The sequence below is a fragment of the Calonectris borealis genome, chromosome 19 (genome assembly GCF_964195595.1).
Source record: "Calonectris borealis chromosome 19, bCalBor7.hap1.2, whole genome shotgun sequence".
Classification (NCBI taxonomy): Eukaryota; Metazoa; Chordata; class Aves; order Procellariiformes; family Procellariidae; genus Calonectris; species Calonectris borealis.
In genome coordinates, this window is record NC_134330.1 from 5,936,690 (window position 1) to 5,960,311 (window position 23,622).

A 23,622-nucleotide genomic window follows, 5' to 3' on the forward strand; every position below is an offset into this window, starting at 1 on the left:
GGCTGGCATCGGCCGCCAGTTTGGGCTGGAACCTGGCACCGGTATGGGCTAACACTGGGCAGCAGTATAGGGCTAGCATTGGCTACCAGTATGGGCAAGAACTGGGTACCAGTACAGGCTGGCAATGGGCACCAGTACAGGCTGACACTGGACACAGAATTGGAGGGCATCAGGCACCAGTATGGACTTGCATTTGGCTCCAGTGCAGGACTGGCACTGGGCACCAGTACAGGCTGGCACTGGGCACTAGTATGGACTGGCATCGGGCACCAGTTTGGGCTGGCACTGGTTACCAGTACGGGCTGGCAATGGTCACCAGTATAGGGTGGCACTAAGTCCCAGTATGGACACCAGTACAGGCTGGCTCTGGGCACCAGAATGGGCTGGCATCAGCCACCGGTTTGGGCGGGCACTGGGTGCCAGTATGGACTTGCATGTGGCTCTGCTGTAGGAATGGCACTGGGCACCAGTATGGGCTGACACTGGGCAGTGGCATGGGCTAGTATGGGCACCCATATGGGCAAGAACTGGGCACCAGTACAGGCTGGCACTGGGCACCAGTATGGGCAGGAGGCTTGCCCCATTCCCCAGGGCCCCGTGGTGCCACCCCCACCCAGGGGGACACTCCTGGGGTACGGGGACACCCCAGCAGCGCTGCCCAGCCCAGGCAGGGCCCGGGGTGCAGCTAATTAGGGGCTAATTGCGTTAAGCTGGGGCGGCACTAATGCAATTGTGGGATTAGCCTGCAGAGCCAGCGACCCCCTGCATTGCTGCCGGGGTGATCTGGGGGGGACACACACGCACCTGGGCCCTGATCCCGCCGGGCCCCCCCAAACTGCCCCGGTGCCCCTCCTGCCCCCAGCCGTTGCCCACCCACCCTTGTCTGCTCTAATCCCTGCCTCCCCCGGGGCTCTAATTGCCCCAGCGCTAACGAGGGGCCGGCGGGGCAGAGCCGGGGGGGGCTGCAGGACAACAGCACCCCGGGGCTGGCGACGCCCCCCGGCCATCCCCGCTGCCGGCGATTACCGAATTAACCGGCTCCATCCGAGCCCGTCTGCTGCCGGGATGTGGGTCAGGGATTACCCCGCCCCGTGCCCCCCAGCCCTGGCTCTTCCCAGCACCAGGAGCACCCCCATTCCTGCAGGCGCTGGGGCCGGGGTCCCCCCTATCCCATCGCACCCCCGGCCAGGCGGAGGAAGGAGGTTCAGGCGGCCGTAATAAATACTAGAAAACTTTATTGAAAAAAAAAAAAAAAAAAAGAGGTGGGGAGGGGGCAGCGGGCCCCGGCCCGGGGTAATAAATAACAACCGTGCTCCCGGGGGCACCAGCTTACAAAATATGGCTCTGGGCAGCGGGGTGCTGCGGGGTCCCCAGTGAGGCTGGTGGGGGCTGCCGGGCGCCCCGGTGAGGGGCTTGGGGGGCCCAGCCCCCCGGCACCCCCGGGCACCTGAGAAGGGGCTGCCCTGGGGGGCAGCTGGGGCTGCAGCGGGGTCCCAGCCCCGGGAGGGACGTGGGGGAGCAGCCCCATCCCTGCCTACCTGAGAGCCACCGGCTGCGGCCACGGTGCCGTCCCCAAGCTGGGGGCACTGGCTGCGGGCAGGGGCTCAGCACCACCTGGGGCACCCACGGGTGGGTGCCCGGCTCATGTCCTGTGCCCCCCGGGGCACCGGGGCTCAGGCCAGGATCTTCTGGGGGATCTCCACCGAGGCTTTGATGAAGATGGCGTTGTCCCTCACGTAGTTCCGCTTCTTGATGTCCTCGTGGGAGATGAACTTGGGGTAGCCAAAGCCCAGGGTGCTCTCGTCCAGGGAGCTGCGCGAAGCCCCCGGCTTCTGGAAGTTTTTCCAGTTGGGATCGGGGTGGAAGGTCTCGGTGATGTGCTGGGGCTTGGAGAGCGAGGGGTCGCTCTGGTCCAGCAAGGAGAAGGTGACGCGGTAGGAGAAGGGCCACTCCAGCAGGTTGTCGTACTCGCCCGGCAGCACGCGGATGTAGACGGAGAGGTGGCTGCTCTCCCCGCTCCCGTTGCCGTTGAGGAAAGCCGAGACCTGGAGCTTGTAGCCGTACTTGTGGGTGTAGAAAGGGGGGCTGAAGAACTCGTAGTTGCTGCGGGCTTTGGCCTCCTGCAGCTTACGGGTGTAGTCAGCGATCTTCCAGATGAGGGTCCCGTCGCTGCTCACCGACAGCTCCTCCACGTCCCGCCGCAGCTCCAGGATCTCCTGCCGCTGCCGGCTCACCAGGGCGCACACCATGCCCAGGTGCACCTTGGTGCTCTCCTCCAGGTGCCGGCCCATGGCCAGCTTGGGGCACTGTGGGGACAGCGGGACCATCAGCGGAGAGGGTGCTGGGGGCATGGGACAGCGTGGGGACATGGGGTGGGACAGGACAGGAGAAGGATGCCGTGGGGATGTCAGGGAGATATCATTGGAGCATGGGGGTACTGGAGCAGGATGGCACAGGGATGCCGTGGGGACACGGGTGGCACAGGGACACCCGGTTGGAATGGCATGGGGACACTTGGGTGGCAAAGTGACACAGGGGTGAGGCAGGACAAGGATGGGGACACCACGGAGCCACATGGATGGGACAGAGCAGAACAGGGACACCACAGGGGATGGGCCAGATGTCAGGGCAGGAGAGGTGTGGGGATGCTGTGGGGCACAGGGACACCATGGTGGGGACGGCACAAGGATGCCAGGACAGGATGGTCATGAGGACACCAGCACGGGGCTGGGGACACACTCACCCGGTGCTTGCAGCCAGCTTCCTTGAAGGGGCACAGCAGCATGGCAGTGTTGCAGCTCTCCTTGAGGTGGGTGGGCACGTCCTCCCGGGCGATGCTGGGCGTCCCGCACTGGTTGGGGCAGGGCACGGGGTACCGGGGACACTGGTACTGGTGGTTCTGGGGACAGAGGGTGGCCGTCAGCCGGGGCCGGGAGCCAGCGGGGCGAGGGTCCCCGTGGGTCCCCGTCTCACCTGGATGGTGTCGAAGACGAACTCCTTGGCGCAGTAGGTGCAGGGCTGGGTGCGCTTGGGGCAGTCGGCCAGGGTGTGCTGGGACAGCAGGCGCCGCATCATGCGGGCCCCGCACTTGTTCTCGCAGTACACGCTCTCCTGGGGACACGTGCCCTGGTGGCCCTGGGGACGGCGGCAGCATCGTCACCCTCCGGCTGCCCTCACCGGCCAGCCCTGCCAAGGGATGGGGCCAGGCTGTGCCCCCCCAGTGTCCGCCACCTCTGTCCCCATGGCCAGGCTGTGCCCCCCATGGTGTCCTGCCAGGCTGTCCCCATGGCCAGGTCGTGCTCCCCGCCGTGTCACACACTGTCCCCATGGGCAGGTTGTGCCCCCCATGCTGTCCCCCATCCAGGCTCTGTCCCCATGGCCAGGTTGTGCCCCCGTGGTGCCCTGCCCCCGCATCTGCGTCCCCCATGGCCACCCTGCACCTCACATTGCACCCCCCCGACCCTCATGGTGTCCCCCACCCAGGCTCTGTCCCCATGGCCAGTTTGTGTCCGCCATGGTGTCCCGCACCCAGGCTCTGTCCCCATGGCCAGGCAGTGTCCCCATGGTACCCTGCAGCCCATCTAGGTCCCCACCCTGCACCCCATATTGCACCCCCCAACCTGCCTACACCCCCATGATACCCCCCAGCCAGGCCATGCCCCCCCATGCCACCCCTGCCAGCTGTGTCCCCCGTAGTGTCCCCACCACGACCATGCCCCCTGGCACGGTGCCCCCCTCCCCGGCTCCCGTTGCCCACCTCGAAGGCCTCCCCGGTGAAGTCGCTGGCGCAGAACTCGCACTTGACCCGGCGCTTGGGGCAGCCGTGCTGGACGTGCTCAGGCAGGTCGCGGCGGCTCAGCTTGGCGCTGCACCGGTTGGGGCAGGGGATGACGTTGAAGCCGCAGGTACCGAGATGGGCCTGGGGGGCATAGAGACAGTGAGGGGGGGGCCATGGGGTACAGCCTTAGCTCCCCCATCCTGCCGGACCCCTACCTGGAGGTGCTTGATGAGCCCGCTCCAGCGGCAGCCCTCCTCGCTGTGGATGCAGCGGATGGCCAGGCTCAGCACCTGCGCCTCCAGCTCCGGGTCGGGGTAGATCTGGGAAGGCAGCGCCGGGGCATCAGCATCCCGCGCCGAGCTGCGGGGGGCACATGGACCCCCCCACCCCAGCCTGGCCGGGAGCCGCAGGCGCGCTGCCCGGGGCCGGATCCCCCCCGCCGGCACACGAACAAGTGCCCTTTGTCGGGAGTGGGTTTCCGTTCCCCGGCCCCGCGGCACAAAGGGCTCTTGCTTCCGCACGGGCGGCTGTGCCAGGCTGGCGCGGCTGTGCCAGGCGGGTGTGCGGAGTCCGGGGCCAGCCCCTTGGTGGGGGGCATAGGTGACAGGGACGTCCCCGTGGAGCGGGGTACCCCGGCCACGTGCCGGGCTCACCTTGGCATAGTCCAGGGGCAGCTGGTCCTCCGGGCACTTGAAGACGCCTTCGCTGCAAGGCACAGAGAGGGGTCAGGATCACTCGGGGCTGGGGAAGGGCACGTCACCGCTGACACTGCCACAATGTCCCACGGGGTCCCTGCCATCCCACCCCAGGACGTCAGCGCTGCCCCTCTGCCGCTGGGAGCTCACCCGGTGCCAAATCCAGCCGCGGCCCTCGGGGAGCCGCAGCTCTAATCCCGCTCCATCTGTCTGAGCTGGGAAATGCCCCCGCCAGACGCCCCCCCCGGGCAGCTCCCCCCCCCCCCCGAGTCAGGCATGGCGGCCGTGGTCCCCGGGGGCCTGGGGCCAGCCGCCACGAGCGTGGCACCATCTGGAGTCCCGGCAGCCCCCTCGCCCGCCCCGGCCCCCAGGATTAAGGCAGGGTGCCGGCAGCTGGCCAGGAGTGGTGCTGGCGGGGACCACAGGCACCCGCAGCCCCAGGTGCCGGGGCCCAGGGCGGGTGGGGGGGGCAACAGCTGGGTGCCAGATGTGCAGCCCAGACACGTGGCCCTGGGGCTCCCGCTCCGCAGGAAACGGCCCCACGAGTCACCGCGGTGAGCCAGGATGGGTGCGACAGGCTGCCACCCTGGAGGGGTCCCCATCCCGCTGGGCCCCCAGGAGGGGGTGCTCCTCCTGAGAGCCGTCCCCGAGATGGGAATGGCTCAGCCCCGACCTGCGGAGGGGCAGCGTGGGGTGGAGGGACGGGGATGGAGCCGAACAAGCAGCCGAGCCTGTGACACGGCTGGCCAGGAGCCACCATCACCCCCGGCCCCCACACCATCCCTGATGGACATTGGGGTGGGAGGCCATGGGTGCCGCCCACAGGAACACACAGCAGGGACACGCGGGGAACCCGGGGCTCTGGCATCCTCAAGGTGGCTCTGGACGAGGCCGCGAGGTCGCCTTGCCCGCGCGCAGTCCCTGGACATCTAATCACCACGCGCCCTTGGCAGGCGCCGGCGCAGCCTCGACCGGGGCTGCCAAGCGGATGCAAGACGGTGCGACGGAGCCAGCAGTGCCGCCTGGCACGTGCTGGCCTGGGATGCCCGGGCATTGCGCGGTGACATCCCCCTGCAGCCACCACCCCTGTGCTGGGGGTCTAAGCAACCCCCAGGAAAACCAGCCCAGTGCTGTGGGGTGTGACCCCCGTGGGGCATGGCCGCATCCAGCCCTGCCACGTGCCCGCTCTGTTTGCAGCGGGTGTTTCCGTGGGAGTCACCAGGCACCCGCCGAGATAAACTGCTCCCGGCTAGGGCTGAGCACCCAGCCCTTTCCGGGGAGCCAACGGCTGACATTGCCCCACGGCTGGCATTGTCCCACTGCTGGCATCGCCCCACCGCTGGCATCGCTCTGCTGCCTTTCCAGGGGCAGCCGGCCCTGCCTGCACCCCATGCAGAGTGTCGGGGTGCCGGGGCTGGTGGGGAAGCGGGATGGCGACCCGAAGCCAGCACCTAATCCCCGACAAAGCCTCCCCATTTCTCACGCTCGGCCGGGCAGGGAATGTGCTGAGGCAGCGCCCGGGGGGCGACCGTCCTTGCCTCTGACCTTCACGGCGTGCCGGGGCGCAGCGAGGTGATGGGGTGGGGGACCCCCTTGGCACCCCCCGGCACCCTCCCCGGCGCTGCGGTGGGGCTGGATGGCTCAGCCCATGAGATCCCCAAAGTTGATCCGGTGCAAAGCAGGGCTCAGTGGGGGGACCCCAGTGTCCAGCCACCCCGGTAGAGCCGAGGTGCCCATGGGGTGGATGCGGGAGGGGAGCGGAGGCGCTGTCTGGCACGGGCCCCGGGGAACGCCCGGTTTCGCAGAAACCGGCCCGGAGCGGCCGTGCCCGCGGGGCCCCCGGCCCCGGGCAAAGGTCGCCCCGGTGGGGCGAGGCGCAGCCGGAGGCGGCAGCGGAAACCGGGGCTCGAGGTGACGCTTCGCACCGCCGCGCTCCCGGCCCGGGGGGCAAGGGACATCCCCTCGCCGTGCCACCGTGGGACCCCCGGCCCCCCACCGGGCACGGCGGCAAACAACCGGGCAGCACCGGCCCCGGCACGTACCCCGCGGGAAGCCCCGTCGACTGCCGGTACCTCGGCCGGGGCTGCGAAACCGCGGGGGCGGTGGGAAAGGGCCCTGTCCCCTCGCTCCCAGCGAGCACCCACGGCCGGGTCGCGCTCACCCGTGGGCGCGGGGGCACGGGGGTGGCCGGACCCCCCCACCCGGTCGCCTCCTCCGGCGGGGTGGGGGCAGGAAGGGGTTAAACACAAATCTTTGCAAGCGCTCGAAACTCGCCGCTCCGGGCTTCACCCGGCCCTCCTCTTCCTCCTTCTCCTCACCGAGAGGGGCCACGGGCCGCTGCACCCCACGGGGGGGCTGTCACGGGCTGGGTGCGCCCCGCACCCCCACCCCGGCCCGGGGCACCCCGCACCCCCGGCGCACCCCCTCCCCGGCTCGGCGCACCCCCGGGGCACCCCGCGGCACCCCGCACCCCCGGGCACCCCGCACCCCCTCTTCGTCCCGGGGCACCCCACACCCCGGACCACCCCGCACCCCTCCCCGGGGCACCGCGGCGTGCAGGGCGGCCCCGCACCCGGCAGCGACACCCGGGGGCGGAGGGGGGAGGACCCGCTGCCCCCCGGGGTGCGGAGCCCCGGTTCGGGGGGTGACCGGTGCGCGCTCCATGGGAAAAGGGGCGCGTTGCGTGATGTCATGGCAGGGCGGCCGTGACGTCACGGCGGAGGCTCACCTGAGGAACTCCTGCAGGCAGGTGTCGCAGAAGCGGTGGCCGCAGGTGGAGACGCGGACGGGCTCCCGCATGGGCTTCCCGCAGAGCGGGCACAGCACCCGCCGCCGCGGCCGCTCCAGCAGCTTGTAGTCGTAGCCCGGCATCCCGCCGCCCCGCGCCCCGCTCGCCTCCTCCGCGCCCCGCTCGGCTCCGCGCTCCGCGCCCGGCTCCGCCCGGGGGCCGGACGGGGCGGTGGAACCGGCCTGACACCGCCCCGCGCCCGCGGCCGGGGGCCGAGCTCCGCCTCCCCGCCCCGCCGAGGCCGCACCGGGGGCTGGGGCGGCCCCGACACCCCGGGGGTGCTCCGGGAGCAGCGCCTCGGGCACGGTGGTGGGACCCACCGCACCGGGGACGGCCACCCCGGGGGCTTGGGGAGCGACACATCAGGCACAGCCACCCCAGGGGTGGTGGGACCCACCGCACTGGGGACGGGGACCCCAGGGCTTGGGGAGCGACGCATGGGGCACGGCCATGCCAGGGGCTTGTGCACAACCTGCAGCCTCCCTCCTCACCCGGCCACAGCCTGCCCTGGCCCAGGGCTGGCTCTGGGGTGGGGGCACACACGGTGCTGTGCTTGCTGACCCTGCGTCCCCTCCTTGGCAGCGCTGGCTCAGCCCGGGGCGCCCCAGGGGTACCACACTCCTGCACGCAGCCCCTGAGCAAGGGCAGCGCAGCCATGTGCCCCTGGGCCCAGGGGGGACAGCTCCCATACCTGCTTCTGCCGCACAGAGTGACCCATGGCCCAGCCACCAAGGGTCTGAGCTGGGCAATGGCGGAGCAGGACATGGAGGGGCTGCCCTGAGTCCCCCCCATGCCGCAGGCACAGGGGGACCACGTGCTCCCATGGCTTCATCTTCCTCGCAGCTCGTGCCCCAGGCTGCAGCCAACAGCAGCCTTCCGGCCCGTGCTTTCTAACCTCCTAGCAAGGGCTTGGAGGAGGGAGAATAAAAGAAAAACCTGTCTGGCTCCAGCCCCCACTTCACTCTTTCAGAAACCGGAGCAGCATATGGGAGTATTTGCCCCTTTCCCTAGAGATGGAGACGAGCAGATGACAGGCTGCGAGCATGTGTTAGTCCCACCAACGCACGCTCCAGCCAGCTTCCCATTAAGGGTGGCAGTTGCTCCAGACCCAAATGTTAGCAGTTTTCAATTAGCAAATGGCAAAGGAGAGGGATTCCTGGGGGACACGCTAAGCAAGTCAAGCTCTATCACTTGTCACTCAAGGAGCTCACGTTACCCTTCTCCCCGAGAGGCTCTGCTTAAAATAAAATTCTCCAGCAGCCCGGGGAGGGGGGGAAGGCAGGCAGCCTGCCCGCTCTCGCTGTCGGAGCTGCCAAGAAGGGGATGGGTGGCTGATTTCTGGGGTTACCCTGAGGGATAACAGGTTATGCTGCCACGGCCCGAGCTGCAACAGGGCTTTAGCTCCCGACACCCAAATAGCGGGGAAGCTTGTACCGACGTACGTCGCGCGTGAACAGCCACCGCGGAGTCTTTTCCAAGGGACGTGACTAGCTGGCAGCCTGCTCGGAAAGCAGAAAGCAGCGAGCTAAACTTTAACCAGCTCCCAGAGAGCCTGGAAACCCAACGCGTAAAAACAAATGACCATGGGCAACCGTACAGAGAGCGGCGGGGTGCACAGGCACCTCCGAGCTGTCATGGGGGTGACAGCCTGGGGTTGTGGTGCTCCCGGTGGGGTTTGCTCGGAGCTGTGATCCCCCCGGGGCAGGATCTACAAGCAGCCCCGCAGTCCGTCTGGTTCTCCCACTAAGTCACAGCACGCCCTGGAGCCAGGCTGGCCTCCCAACAAGAGAAAGGCACCACCCCAGACACCCGCCCCAACACGCTGTGACCTGGCCCTGTCTAAAATCCGACCCTGGACACTGCTTCGGGACCAGGTTCGAACCAAAAGGATGGACCCTCGGCCCCACGTGTCAGCATCCCGTGGGGCGATGGGACCCCCAGGGCCTCCCCCGCAGAAGGCACTGGACACACCACTCCTGCAAGCTTCGAAAGCTGGCGTCTCCGATGACAGGCATGAAACAGAGCCGAGTTTTATCACTATTTACTGCTTCTCTTTGATGTTTTAAAAATTTTTCTTTCCTAACCTCACTAAAGAGCATCTCCGCTAATTAGCCAGGAACTGACAAAGCCATCAGAAGGCGCTGGCTGTGCCGGCAGGACGGCTGGGAGGTGTCAGACCCTGCAAACAAAGATCCCCTCCTTTTCCCCTCTCCCTAACGAACGCCCTCCCCGCACTCAACATCACAGCCAGGCGTTTGTCTCACACAAAGGCGATGCTCAACCTCCGGGCAGGGCAATTCTCTTTGTGCAGCGATATGTTCTCCGTCCCCCATGACAGGTCAGTCCTTGAACCCATCTGGGCTCGGGGAGGCCTCCTGCCTTCTTCCCCCGGCCTCTCCCTGCCCTGCACCCCTGCTCCATCCCTCTGCCTTGTATTTGACTTAAACTGGAGGGACAGAAAACCGACGCTCCGGCTTCTAAAGAAGTTAAGGTGGAGCATTTCGCCCCAGGGAAAGGAGCGGAGAGAGTCCTCTCCCTGCTTCTGGGGACTCGTGCCCAGGGAAGGCGGGGGGGTAAGGGCGGTGAGGCGGCTGGACAGACGGACGGCAGCCGCACTTACTGCCAAGCCTCGTGGGAACGGGGATACGACCACGACAGAGGTGCCGGAATCAAATCAGCTCTGGGATCAGCAGGCCGTTTGGGCTGTTTCCTGCTGACAGCAATGGCCCCAGGTCAGCGGGATTTTATCCTGGAACGGGGATGGGCTTTCCCTGGGTGACAATGACCAGAGGGGACCCGCACGGGCCGGGATGCACGCGAAGGGACCAGGCAGCCCCATCCCCGCATCACCTCCCCTTCTGGCCCTGCCTTTCTTAGCAGGAAGAGCCACGGGGACACGGCTGATCCACCACCAGCTCCGCAGAACACGGGAACAAAACAAGGATAAAGGGAGAAGCCCTGAGACCTGCAGTTTTCACCGGGAGCTTCTGCAGGGAAACAAAGCAGCAGACGTGAGGAATGCAACTGGCCTATTTGCCCGGGCTGCTCTCTGCCTCCGGCAGCGCGGACATGCCTCGGCTTGTCGTTTCAAGAGCTATTGTTGCTCGGGGCTGGGGGCCTCTTTGTTTCCTTTACCCTTTCGCCAGGCTTGGTCACAGCCCGGTATTAAATTATTCAAATCATCTCGCTGGGCTTCACAGCTGAACTCGTGCACCGAGCGCACAGGCTGTGAAATCCCGAGGGCTCCAGCCCTCGCCATGAGCCCCCAGCCCAGCACAAAGCACACTGGTTCACACTGGTTCACACTGGTTCACACTGCCCCGAGCAAAGGGTCCCAATATTCGAGCCAGTGACACCTCCAGCCCCAGCACTGCTGTGCAAAGGCGTCATTAAGCCATAAAACAACCCACCTAACGCCAGCACATCAGTGGGAACAGGGGGGCTACCGGGTTACCCCTGGATTTGGCAGCCCAGCTGGAGCAGGGAGAGCCTGGCTCTCCAGGCTGCACATCCCCTGGAGCGGTGGCATTTTGGTGCCACCATTGACAAGGCAAAGGGTGGCAGAGACCTCTGTCCTGCCTGCCTGCTGTCCCAGCCAGCCCTCAGCCCCGGCAAGGCTGTAGCAGGAACGCCAGTCCCTTCTTATGGGATGTGTTTGCACGTGGTGTGGGGCGAGGGGAGCCCCGAGAGCTGAGCACAACAGAGCCAAGTGAAATCTGTTGCTGTAGGAGCTGGTGCTGCTGACAGCTCAGCGCAGGGAGGACAGCAGCCCACAGGGGCTTCGAGTCAATTTAACCCAGCCCTGCAATTACCCTGGTGCCCAGGTTGGTCTGGGAGCGGAGAACACCTTCCCCTCCGCCGACACCGGGCTGCCGGAGCTGTCCCTGTAACCTGCAGCACAAGGCGAGCGCCAAGGGACTGGCAGAGCCTTTGAACACAAGTCAGCTTCCCGGGATAGCAGGGTGTAACCGCCTGAAAAGGCAGCTCCACAAGAAACAAAAACGGCAGGGAAAAACCCATGCACCCACCCTGCCAGGAGCCGAACAGGGAGGCCGCGTCTGCAGTCAGGGCTGCACACGCCTTTCCCGGCTGGACGGGACCTGCTCCCTTCCCCAGCCGGAGCCTGGGAGGCGAGGGAGGAAAGAGCAGGAGACCTGCAGAAATTCATTACCTTTCACATGACAGAGGGATCAGTCGGCTTCTACCAGAGCCCGGCGAGGTTTCCCTCATTGAAAACAGGAAAGAATCACAAAAATAATTAGAGAGATTTCATCTCAGCCAGCTTATAAAAGCACTGACTTTATACACAACAGATTGGCAACAGCACAAAGATGGATGTGAGAGGCAAGAACATTTGCAATGTCAGACAGATCAGAGACAGAAGCTCATCAAAAAATGGCCCAGGGCAGATGTAAGTTAAAAAAAGAAGAGAGGAGAAAAAAAAGGAAAGGAAAGGAAACAACCCTTCTGGAGATAAAAAACGTAACTCCTGCCTGTGACACGGTGATATGCCCCCTCCTGCCTGCAGAAAGGATCCCTGGTGAAAACTCATCATCTCCCTGGAGAGATCTGGGTTAAAAAACTTCAATTACTGACAATCGCTCGCTGTGTTTTGCTGCCTTCCGCTAGCTCAGCTGGGAGCCAGTAAGCTGGTCAGCAGCAGGATTTAGGGGCCTGAGGACAAATGTCAGCTGGAGCATCCTCCGGTGAGCTCCTGGGGCCAGGGGAGGCTGTAATTGGAAAGCTCCAGGCACCATTTCGGGAGAGTGAACTGGGCTGCGCCGCACAGAGAGGCGCAGCCGTGCAGGCAGGACCCTCGAAAGCGTGAACAGCTCAGCAAATGGGTGAAATGTTTTAAGGGGGGGATGGGAAAGGACAGACTTCTCTAATTAGAAAAGAGGTTTGCACTTAGTCACCCAGTGTAGCGCCTGGGGCCCTAACTCCAGACACTGCTATGCAAAGGCTGACAGCTCTCTCAGACACCAAGCTGTCAGCCTGGGCTTTGTAACAAGAGACAGTTTCCACGGGGGAAAACAACCTCTGTGCTCCTCACTCTTCTACACAGGCAGTTCCAGCGGGGAGGGGCAGAGCTCCAGCGTGACCCCCTGAAGGCAGCACCGGAGCTGCGGGGACATCTGCCCCACAGCACGTCCCGGGCAGCAGCTCTCGGGCACTGGAGGTTCACAGCAAGCCTCGTTGATTCGATAAGTGAGACCAGCTCCGGTTCCGTGGGAACCATCGTTAGGAGCTCCCTGTTTCCAGGCCGCTACCTTCGGAGCGCAGCTGAGGAGCTCCGGAGTCCGGGGACGCAGGTCCGAGCCAGGCTGTAGCAGGCAGCAGCAAGGGCAGGCATGCCGGGCGGCTGGGGGTGCCTCCGCACCTATACGATGAGGCTGGATGTGGCCCCTCTCAACTCAAACTCACTGGGGAGGCGACTCTTCCACGGCAGCTGAAACGCAAAGGGCAAGGACCGCGAATGAGCTGTAAGCCGCCATCTCGATGAAGCTACAGGGAGCAGTGCCCTGCCCCACGCAGGCCAGACGCCCAACAGATGGGCACTGCAATTCCTGTCCCGCTACCCCAGGAAGCCGCCACAAGGCCTCGGTAGTGGCACAAGCAGGAGGCAATGCCCAGCACACAGAGCCCAAGCAGGAGGAAATGCGATCTCTTGAGGCTTGCACCCTCCTTTCCAGCACGCCTGGCTTCTCCCAGTTACTCCTGTGTTTGCAGTGGGATTGAGAGAAGAGCGCAGCAACGGCCTCGCAACAAAGTGGGCAGAAGCCCAAGCCAGTTAAAAATGGTGTTGGCCACATGGGAGGAAACCGCAGAGCGGTACAGAACTGCCGCCCCAAAGGTGGAGCACCGCTTGCCTGTGCCAGCACCCTCTCCGGGCCAGATCACAGCCAGAGCTGACAGCGGCAATGACATCAAACATGTCACCAGCTCTCGTGTTCTCTCTGGAGAGGTTTCCAGGCAGACTGAGCTGCGTGAAAGTCCAGAGTCAGACCTTAGCTTTCTACAGAGCTCTTGATGCTTTTTGCACCCTGGTTACTGAGGGATGCTGGAGCAGGCGAGGCTGCTGTCCTGACACTGCTGCTGCTGAGTTTGTACTTCCAGTGCTGGGAAGGAGTTTCGAGGTTTAGGACTGGGCAGTGGGAAGGGACAGCAGTGGGGCTACGGTGGGGGCTACGCACTCAGTCCCTGCTCTTACGGTGCTGCAGGTGGGAGCCCACAAACCAGCTGCCGCGGAGCACAGGGTGACTCCGGCAGCGGAAGGGGAGAGCAGCCTGCAGCCTTCCGGCAGAAACAAAACTCTTTTACTCCCATGACAAATGCCCTACTTGTTCCCGAGCCTAGGGACTCAGCCATTCCCCATCCCCTTCACGTGGCAGCACACATCATGTGAGAGCTTGGCACTCGCAGAGGAGGAACGGGAGCCACGGCCGATTCCGCAGCGCTGGGGCAGTCAGCCGGGCCTCCTCCCCTCTGGGGTGTAATTAGCCTCCTTGAAGTGGGCTGGGACTGGAATCCCTCAGCCCAGCATTGAGGCCATAATCAGCCCAGCAGAGGAGGAAGAAAGGCCCCTCCAGCAGTCTGGGCCAGGCTCCCATCGTACATCCAGGCAACGGAAGGGCAGGTCACGCCATGGGCACGTTTTAACCGTGCAACGATGCTGCCTTTGGCCCGAGCAGAGAAGAACCACAAAACCATCGCTATCTTTTCCAAACCACAATGGAAAGCCAGCAGCCAAAATGACGCCTCAAATCTCAGCTTCTATTTCAGCAGCATCAATTAGAGAGCTGCTCTTTTTGGATACTCGGTGGACTGCCAGCACACCAGCTTCCCACCAGCCGCAGTCTGACCAGCCCACTTGTCCGGGAGCGCACGAGAACGCCTCTGCCGTCCCTCTGCTCCCCCAGCCCAGTGGAAGCGGCAGTGTCAGTGTGCTGCATAGCAGAAAGGGAGTTTTTATGGGCTTCAAGTTATTTCTGTTCAGCTACAGCTCTAGAGGGACTAGAATAACACAGAGCTTATGTGCCAGGGTTACTCGGCACAGCTTCGGTCACAAGGCATTGTGTCTGCCTGGGCCCTCATGGCAGGAATCACAGTAACGAAGCCTCTACTCACGCTTTACTGCCAGCAGTGTGTTCCCGTGGCAGCAGGCTACGGAGGTCACCAGGTATGGATGCGTCTCCTCCAGCTGCACCGGCCGCGGCGTTCCCGTTTCCTCGTCCTTCCTGCCCAGGCGTCCCCTGGCTCCTTTCCCCCACGTGCACACCTCGCCATCTGCAGAAGGATATATACACCCTGCTGCACACAGAGCTCACCAGCAAACAGGCCTCCCACCTCCCTGGTCCTGCCCTGGCCACAGCATGGACTGCAGGCAGCGGAAAGACAGGGCTTCCTGCAGCCCAGGACACAGGGGCTTCAGCCTCACCTGCTCCGATGGCCACAGTGAAGGCATCCCCACAAGCCACCACGGTGACCTTCATCGCCTGGAGCCCCACAACCAGGTGGGGTACACGGCTGTTGCGGCAGGAATTGGTGCCCAGCTGCCCGTGCTGGTTGCTCCCAAAGGTGTAACACTGGCCAGAAGCTGACAACAGAGACGAGAGAAACAACTGGGTGTCACCCCAGGATGCATTGAAGTCCCTGAACCCCACTGCTCTCTACCGTGCTGAACATCCTGCTCCACAGAGCTCCAACATTGAGAGCACGGTGCCTCTTGAGCCTCTCTGAGGCCTCTGCCCATGGGAAATGAAGGCAGGAGGAAGACAGTGAAAATGCAGGTCCCCCTTCAGGGATTTGGGCACACACCCCTCACCTGTGACTGCAGCCGAGTGCGCTGTACCGATGTCAGCACACACAATCGGCTCTTGGTTCAAGGGAGACGACTGGGCACACGTGAACATGGTGGCCTCTTCCACCTGGTCCTCTGGGGAAGGCTCCTCTGCTGAGCTGATCCGATCTAGGCCCAGCTTGTTACACCTGCATGGAGAAAAACACAGTTCAGGGCCAGCTGAATGCAGCCTGGCGCAGACACCCCGGGGATAAATCCTGCCCTAGCATAACTGTACCACCAGCAACAAGATGCTGGGGAGTAGGATCACACAGAGATGTCTTCTAGAGCCTCCTGCTCCCTCTTCCTGGGCTGGACAGGCCCAGGAGACTGCAGGCAAGCTCTGGAGCACACACCCTCACCCCCTTACCTGTTGCTCCCACAAGCAAGAATCTGGTTCTTCACCGTGAGGACCATGGAGGAATCGATGCCGCAGATGACCCTCTGAGCCTCATGGTCCGGCGGGACTGTGACCTGCTGGGGGGAGTTGTGGCACTCCAGGGTACCCAGCCCAAGCCGACCTGGCAGGAGGAACAGAGCAGGGCACAGCTGATGGCAACACACAAACTGAGCACACCCCCACGAGCAACGGCACTGACATTGATGCTCAAGCGCCCAGCCTGGGACCTATCGCCACAGAAGGCAGTGAAACCCAAAGCACGGGGGCTCTGGTATGCAGTGAAGCAGCTGCAACTCTTCCACACCCACCTAGCCTGGCACATCTGGAGAGGACTGTGGGCAAGCAGGGCCAGCGAGGGGAGTGGGAACAGGCAATGGAAAGCACAAGCCCTGTTTTGCAAAGGAGACATCTCTTACCATTATCCCCCCTGCCCCAGGCAAACACTTCCCGTTCGTTGGAAACCGCCAGGACGTGAGACGCGCCACAGGCCACCTGCACCATCTCGTAGCCCAGCAGGGCCTCCACGATCTTGGGCTGGCAGGGAAAAAGCAGCAGCCGTCAGCCGAGACCTCCCAGCCTGCCCGGCTGCTCCCATCCCTCCCACCCGTCCCCCCCAGCCTCAACACAGCGCTGGCAGCATCCCAGTTTTCATCCAACACAAACACCAGAGATTTTTTTTTTGTTCCAAACAGTCTTCAAAGGGTTTAGAGACTACGTGCGCACAGCACAGAAGATAATGCAAACATCTCTGGGGCGGAAGAAAGCAGCCAGCACAACGGTTTGGAGAGGGAATAGGCTCAGCCGAAGGGTTGGGATTCGCCCCCCTGCCCATGTGGGGAGTGCCAGGGGCTGTTAACGCACGCTCTGAGCAGGCAGGGGCATGGTGCAGGATGCGTTGGCTGAAAGGCTCTTGTGCAGAGGAGCTGTGAGCTATCGGCTACATATTCGTTAGGGTGTGGAGAGACCAGGATCTCCAGATTTCGCCCAGCCCCTGCTGTGACCTGCTGTTAGATCTGACACCTCGCCACAGCGAGTCTCATTCTCATTATCTTCTTCAAGTGAAAAGCACCATTTGTTGGGATCTGGCTGCTGCTCCCAACTGGTCTCCCCTCCCCAGCAATAAGCACCGAGCAGCTCAGCTCTGGACGGAGCGGGAACGAACGAGCCAGCTGACCATAGCGACAAATGGCACCAGTCTCCGGGCTTGGCTGGAAGCCATCGGCTGCTGCCACATCCGAGGGCAGGCAAAGAAGAAGCTGGAAGAGAGCGACGGGCCCTCAGCCCTAGTGCTCCGAGCCAATCGGAAACACACAGCTCTTCTTTAAATACTGGCTCTTTTGAAAAATAACTTTTCTCAGTGAACCCTGGCAGCTGCAGGCCAAGAGTGAAGCAGGCAGGTGTGTGATTGGAGGCAGCCTCCAAGCTGGGAGCCTGCCAACAGCAACCACAAGGCAGCTCTTGACTTCCCCCACACTCAAAGGGATCATTGTGTAGGGGGGGAGAGAGAAAGAGAGAGGCAGGTTGGGTCTTTTAAAACCCGCAATGACAAGGAGAGGAGGGGGAGGGGGTCGGATGCCAGAGCATGCCTGGGATGCACATCCCCGGAGCTGGGATGAGCCCTCTCATGTGGTGCAGAAGGCATGATCCATCCTCTACCTTGGAGGAGCAGCACGCCCAGCATCCTCACGACAAACCTGGCTTATGTCCGTGAAGTTTCCGTGCCCCAAACAGCCATTGCTGCCGCTGCCGAAAGTCATGATTATCCCCCTGTCTGGAAAAGCAGAAAGAAGTCGTGTTACTGGCACACGTGAGGCCCTGCAAGGCACACACAGCCCGTGGGGCTGCGGCTGCGGCTCTGCTTGGACCCACTCTGACTCATAACTTGCTGCGGGGGCCAGAAGCCTTCAGCGAGCTTCCAGAGAGCAGCAGCCTCAATGTGCTGCGACAACTCACCAAACAAACAGCAGATGATAGGAGAGCACTGAGATAACATTATTGCAGCTGTGTACGCAGGAGCTGCTAACTCCATAGTCTGTCAAGGTGTTAAATACACAGAGCCACTCACTGAGCATCCGCCCAGAGGGGTGGCAGGAAACACCACGGAGAGGTAGGACAAACACATGCCTACGAAGTTTGCTGGTTGCATATCTGTCATTTGCTGCCCTGATCCCCAGCAGAAGTGCAAACAGGGCTCCCAGAGGACCATTGGCAGGGCTTTGCTCCACAAACACGGCCTCAGGCTGGTGTGCGTGCTCCCCTCCCAGCCAGAACACCTCCTGGCCTACCCTAAGGGGGCTTCAGACCCTGCCTGCTGAGGACAACCAGCCCTGCAGGAGCTCACGCTGACTTCTCCCTGCAACGCCAGTCACCGCCGGTCACTGCTTGTGTCTGCGTCACTCTCACAGAGTATGGGACAGAGAAAGGCTGAACTTCCTAGACACTCCTCACACTGCAGCCCCCACTGTACTGGCCAGTTCTGGCTTCAGGTGACACCAGTGCAACCAGGACAACAAATTTGCGGCCCTCCCCACACCAGACAGATCTTTGAGACCAAGTTGACCAGTGTGGCATCATAGGAGGACCGTGCCTGCCATTTCTGACCCCCACTTGATGTTACATGAGAGGTCACAGAGCCCTTCGTGTCACCCCAGCCCAGTGCATCTCTCGGGTTCCTCTCTGAGCCAGCTCCCCAGGCAGTCACGCTGCGTTTGCAAGCCAGCTGCCACGCAGAGGGGCTGGGACTCAGCCAGGCGAAGGCAGGAGGCAGCAGCTCACCTGTGAGGCAGGCTGTGAAGAGATCACCGCAGGACACGTGTTTGATGGTCACGCCGGACTGGCCCTCCAGAAAGCGGGACACAAACTGAGGCTGGAGCTGCTCGGTGGCGCCCGGGAGAGAAGGGCCTCCCGCAGCACCCATCGGGGGAGCCTGGCGGAGAGAAGCCATGTCGGCTGCTGCACCTCCGCGCAGCAAGAGCTGGGTTGGAGAACTCAGATGAGCCCCTTCCCGCAGGCTTAGCAGTGTTACCCGCGCCCTGGACTGGACAGCGGTCCTGGGGGATGCAGCGCCAGGGCCTATGCAGTGAGCAGAAACGTCTCCTCCTCAGAAATCGCATATCTGAGGCTTCCACGGCCACTGCCTGCCCCAGGTTCCCCGTCACTCACCTCCCACATGATGAGCCGCCCCGATTTGGTGACCCCGGCCTTCTGTGTCCTGCCAGCAGACACCTGCACCACTTCGGTGTTAAGCATGGGCAGGCGGAGGGGGGTGGTGATCCCGCTCCCCCAGGTGTAGATGGATGACAGTGGAGGAGGGATTCCTGTCCTGGCTGAACCACTTCGAACACCTATGGGTCAAAGAGAAATCATCAACGCAGAACCCTGACTCTCCTCCCACAGGAAAAGAAACGACACCAGCCAGTCTGGGTGCCAGCAGAGCTGCCTGCCAGCCAGTGGGGCCGGACCAGCACCGGTCCAAGGCTGGCAAGGGGTTGCTGGGGAGCTCCTAGCCAGGACTGAGAGAAGCACGTGGAAACAACTCCTTGCATTTTATCCCAGAACTGAGGGAAGCGGCACCACAACAGCTCTAGCCTAATTGTTACCAGTGCCAGTTGCATTGCCCTGGGATGGGACATCCCGCCTCAGCATGCCCAGCTGGTTTCCAGCCTTTGCTGGGGACAGCAGAAACTTGATTCAAGGGTTCAAAACCTAGAGGAGGCAGCTGGAGAAAGAGCACTGCTTGGTCCCCAAAGCCGAGCTGCCCGTGGGCTCCTCCAGGGCTCAGGGAAGGTGATGTCTCTTAACTTCCTCTCTCCAGAAGCTCGAGACTGACCAGAAGCGTCTCTGACCCCCTGTCATCAAAGCAAAGGGTCCTTCCGAACAGAGCTGTGTTGAACTCACTGTGCCAGGACTTACCCCTCGGCCTGGCACTGCTCACTCGTCCCCCCGTCCGGCTGTGGGTCACTGTCGGCACCGGAGCCAAGGGTTTTTCAGGCCTGCCAAACCAAAATCCAGTCCTTAATGTCAGCTTGGCCCCAGAGGTCCTGCAGAGGCCTGGATCACAGAAGGTCTGGGCAGAGCTACAGCAGAAGCCACGGCTGAATAGCTCACAGAATTGCCTCGGTAGGTGCTTTAAACCACCTGAGAGAGGGGAGTTGGCATCAGTTCGCTTCCCCCTGAGCTCACAACTCTCTATTCACTGTTACTGCGATGACAGGCCCACACCTGCCATGGCACCTGCCGTGGCGCTGAGCCACTGGGCCAGGCTCAGCCCGCAGCAGCTGCACGTTGGGTAATGCAGGAGAGCTGCATGGGGACAACGCTCTCTTCGGAGCGTGTAACGGAGACAGTGAGCCGGTCAGACACGCTGTGGACTGTGGCAGCCCCTCCCAAGGGACACTGAGGTGGCAGTATCACTTGCCTTCTCATTTTGACACTGCCCACATCAGTGTAGAGGTTCAGAAGGGGCCGAATGCAGATGGCCTGGGCCATGATCTCATTCAGCTGGGGTCGCTTGGAAGGATCCAGGTTCAGCATGCTAAGGATGAGCTGGCGCAGGTCGGGGCTGTACCTATCCGATATTGGGGCAAACGTCCCACTCATGATCTTCAATACTAAGGCAGGAAGATTCTGGAGAGAAAACAAGAGAGAGACATACAGTGGCTGGGCGGTTAGAGCTGAGGCCAAGGAGCAAGAAGTTCTCAGCACTGCCCTCTGCCTTCACACCTCCAGGCTCAGGGAGAAGAGTGATCCAAGCATACATTTTCACCTCTGTAAGAGGCCATGGCTCCTTGCGCTACATGTGAACCATATCCCTCTTACCGCAGCTTCGAAAGCCCTCTTGAGGCTGGCAAGTTCGTACAGCACACAGCCCAAAGCCCAGATATCACTCTTCTGGTTGTAAGGCTTCCCTTCACAGAGCTCTGGGGAGATGTAGCACGGAGTTCCCACAACCTAGAAGAGACAAAGAAATTTACCATGACGCTGTGAAACTGGGGCAGCGAGGTGGAAAGAGAAAGGCTCAGTTTAGAGCCCAGCGTGCAGGCTGGCTAGAGCACCACCAAAGCTTAGCAGAGCTGGGCTTTTGTCCCCTGGTGTCAACATCTGCCTGACAATCTCAGTAAAAAACAGGAGGATTTGCCTTTCTGGTGACCTCTCTTGCATATACAGAGATTACCTCTAATTTTGTTCCTATCCACTTGAGAGAATCAGAGCCCAGAGCAATGAGCGTGATATAAACGTCTAGTCAGATTAGACCAGGTGGGGAATGATACTCCAGTCTCAAGCAGAGAGAGGAGATTAAGACAAGGCAGGATGGCGGGGCACAGGCAGGAATTCAGTTGCCAAGTACGTGTCAGACGAGCCTGCAAACACCACCCCTCCCACTGTGACAGTGGGAGGAACCCTGTCTACCCTCACCAGTGGGCCCAGACACCCCAACCTCTCCCAGGCTTGGGCAGGCAGGTCTTTCTCACCTTTCTGCAGCCCACAGAGCTGCAGCAAACTTGGGCATGAAGACATCAGCCTGTATAAACTCCCAGGAGCAAAGCAGCGTTGCGGCACACGGATGTGGCCTACTGCAAGTATGCTACATCCAACCTCGCTGCCTACAGCAGCTTCCAAGAGACTATCGTGAGCCAAGTCCAGAGTTGCCAGCCTGCTGCCACGGTGGTAAGTAGTTCCCCTGCAAAGCCAGGCCACCCACCGTGTAGGCTTTACTCTTGCTGCTCAAGATTTTGGAGATACCAAAGTCTCCGATCTTGACAATCATGCGATGCTTGTCCAAGAGGATGTTCTGAGTCTTCAGGTCGCGGTGCAGGATCTGTTTGGTGTGCACGTGGTGGAGAGCCAGGAGGATCTGCACGAAGAAGTGCAGGATGGTATCCTCATCCAGCAAGGAGTTACAGCGCTTATGAATAAACTCCGCTAGCGTGCCCCCTGCAAAGAACAACAAAGGGCTATCGGCAAGGGTGGCTGTACAGGGCAGCGCAAACCCAGCCTAAAAGCCGGGGGGATTTAGCCACGGCATCTTAACAAGTCAAGCGCATGGGAAAAAGTACATCCTGGTGGGACACGCAGCACGTCCTCCAATGCTCCCGAGACCATGCGGAGAAGAATGGCAGCGCAGTTGGTGGGACGAAGAAACAGCGAGAGAGAAGTTACTGTTGACATATTGTCAAAGACAGCAGGAAAAGAAATGCTAAAATTACAGCTCTTGGAGGAAGGACATAAACCTCTATGGCAGAACAAGATAAGCCTGTTCTGCAAAAGAGAATTCTTGCAGTCCGAGAGGCCACGTGGCACGGAGAGGTCCCTATCGAGAAGGGGAGGTCCAGATTCAGGGCTCACGTACAACTTTTAACAAACCCTCATGCAAATGTTGATTTCATGTTAAACTTCACAGCAAATCTCGTTAGAAATCACAACTTCCCACACAGAGCTGTGGGACCAACAGCGTGGCTGAGAGCTGACACAGGGAAACATATGTGAAACCTAAGCCAAGGGCAGATGGTAGCACACTTATCAGTGACAGAGGTGTTAGAAATCTCTTTGTTTTGGATATTAGCAGGTGTAAGGCATAGAATCACAGAATCACAGAATAGTTGAGGTTGGAAGGGACCTCGGGAGGTCCAGTCCCCTGCTCAAGCAGGCAGCTGGTTGCCCAGGACCATGACCTGTCTTTTGAATATCTCCAAGGATGGTGACTCCACAACCTCTCGGCAACCTGTGCCAGTGCTCGGTCACTTGGCTCACGGTCAACTTGGTGTCCACCAGGACCCGCAGATCCTTTTCTACAAAAATGTCTGTTCAAGAGAGACGTGTTTGGACTCTTTGGGGGTCCAAAGCACAAGATCTTTACAAGGAGCACAACATGGAGCCACAGCAGCCCAACCCAAGGAGACCTGAGGGCTTGGCATCCCCTGGACCCACCGAGGAACGAGTTGCAGGGGCTGGGGGAGATCAGGGCCCACCTGGGGCGTACTCCATGGCGATCATGAGAGCCTTGTCCTCCAGGAAGTTCTCATAGTACTCAATGACGTTGGGGTGGCTGAGCAGCTTGAGGACCTGGCACTCATTCTGCGCTGCCAGCCGCTCGTCCTTGCTCATCTGCTCCACTGGGATCTGCTTCAGGATCACCAGCTTCTGGTCGGCCTTGCGCAGGCACAGGTGCACGATGCTGCAGGGACGGAGACAGGGCCTCAGCGCGGGGCAAGGGGGGGGACAGGGCCTGGCCACCACCCTGGGGTGACACATGGCCCCTGCCCCCCCGACGTTGCCATGGTAACAGGGCCTGCAATCCCCCCCGCCCCCGGGTGTCACAAACCCATTACCATGTCACCCCATCGCCATGGCAACAGCCAGAGCCAGGACCCCCCCCAGGGCGCCACACGCCGGCTGACCCCCGCGTTGCCATGGCGACACGGCCCGTGCGCCTTGTTGCCATGGTAACGCGGCCTGCGGCCTCCCACCCCGCGGTGCCATACGCCCGGCGCTCCCCCCCGACGCGTTGCCATGGTAAAAAGGCCTGAAGAACCCCCTTCCTCTACTCCCGGTGCCCCGGGGGCGCCCCCGGGGCCCCCCTCACCCGAAGGCCCCTCTCCCCACCACCCGGATCCGCTCGTATTTCTCCATCACTGCCCCGGCCGGGCCCGGCCTCCTCCCGTCTCCATGGAGACACTTCCGGGAGCCGCTACGGCGGCCGCAGGGGGACAAAACACAGCGGGCCGCGCCCGTTCCCCCCCGCCCCCACGCGTGTAGTGCCTGCGGGGGGGACGGGGCTGCCTGCTTCGGCCGGGAGAGAGGGTAACGCCACCCCAAGGCGGTCTGGCTGGGCTCCCCGCTTGGGTGGGCCCCCCAGTGCCACGGGGGGCCAAGTCCCCTCGGGCAGCACCCTGGGAGAGGGGTTTGGGGTGCCCTGAGCCTGCCACCCCCAGGCTGGGGAGTGCCAGAAGGGTCCCCCGCACCCCCAGAGAGCAGGACGCAGCAGCGTCCTGTCCCACAGCCCCGAGTCTGGGGGAGCACCCATCCCGGGGGGGCTGTGCTGCTATATTGCCAGGCACAAGGGGCCCGGGTCCCCTCCCTGCCCCGCCCCAAACCCGCTATAGACCCTCCAGGACCACGAGC

At 62.2% G+C, this 23,622-nt stretch overlaps 1 protein-coding gene across 4 annotated transcripts; it reads right to left on the bottom strand.

Moving 5' to 3' along the window:
• Positions 1–1,218: 1,218 nt before the first annotated feature.
• On the bottom strand, positions 1,219–23,219 carry LOC142090568 (TNF receptor-associated factor 4-like). 4 transcript variants are annotated; one of them, XM_075168680.1, is made up of 20 exons: positions 23,084–23,219; positions 22,470–22,675; positions 21,203–21,435; positions 20,320–20,451; positions 19,919–20,127; positions 19,414–19,493; positions 18,664–18,845; positions 18,277–18,427; positions 17,196–17,272; positions 15,918–16,035; positions 15,472–15,622; positions 15,087–15,250; positions 14,700–14,858; positions 14,390–14,548; positions 4,432–4,483; positions 3,994–4,138; positions 3,758–3,919; positions 2,974–3,135; positions 2,744–2,899; positions 1,219–2,306 (listed from the first exon to the last, which is right to left on the bottom strand). In XM_075168680.1, the coding sequence occupies exons 1-20, from the start codon at positions 23,128–23,130 to the stop codon at positions 1,674–1,676; spliced, it is 3,378 nt and encodes a 1,125-aa protein (XP_075024781.1). In that variant the 5' UTR covers positions 23,131–23,219; the 3' UTR covers positions 1,219–1,673. The 4 variants fall into 4 exon arrangements, with proteins under 4 accessions (XP_075024781.1, XP_075024780.1, XP_075024779.1 ...); XM_075168678.1 differs by lacking the exons at positions 1,219–2,306; positions 2,744–2,899; positions 2,974–3,135; positions 3,758–3,919 and having other exon boundaries at positions 4,002–4,098; positions 23,084–23,167; XM_075168677.1 differs by lacking the exons at positions 1,219–2,306; positions 2,744–2,899; positions 2,974–3,135; ... (1 more) ...; positions 3,994–4,138; positions 4,432–4,483 and adding an exon at positions 11,496–12,710.
• Between the last annotated feature and the right edge of the window lie 403 nt (positions 23,220–23,622).

What these genes read in the sequence shown, in the direction of transcription:
- LOC142090568 (XM_075168680.1), bottom strand. Translation starts at nt 23,130, where the DNA reads ATGGAGAAATACGAGCGGATCCGGGTGGTGGGGAGAGGGGCCTTCGG. An exon ending in CGCCATGGAGTACGCCCCAG is followed by an intron (nt 21,436 to 22,469) that starts GTGGGCCCTGAT and finishes TGTTCTTTGCAG; the next exon opens with GGGGCACGCTAGCGGAGTTT. An exon ending in ACTTCACGGACATAAGCCAG is followed by an intron (nt 16,036 to 17,195) that starts GTTTGTCGTGAG and finishes TTTCCCTGCCAG; the next exon opens with CCCAAGATCGTGGAGGCCCT.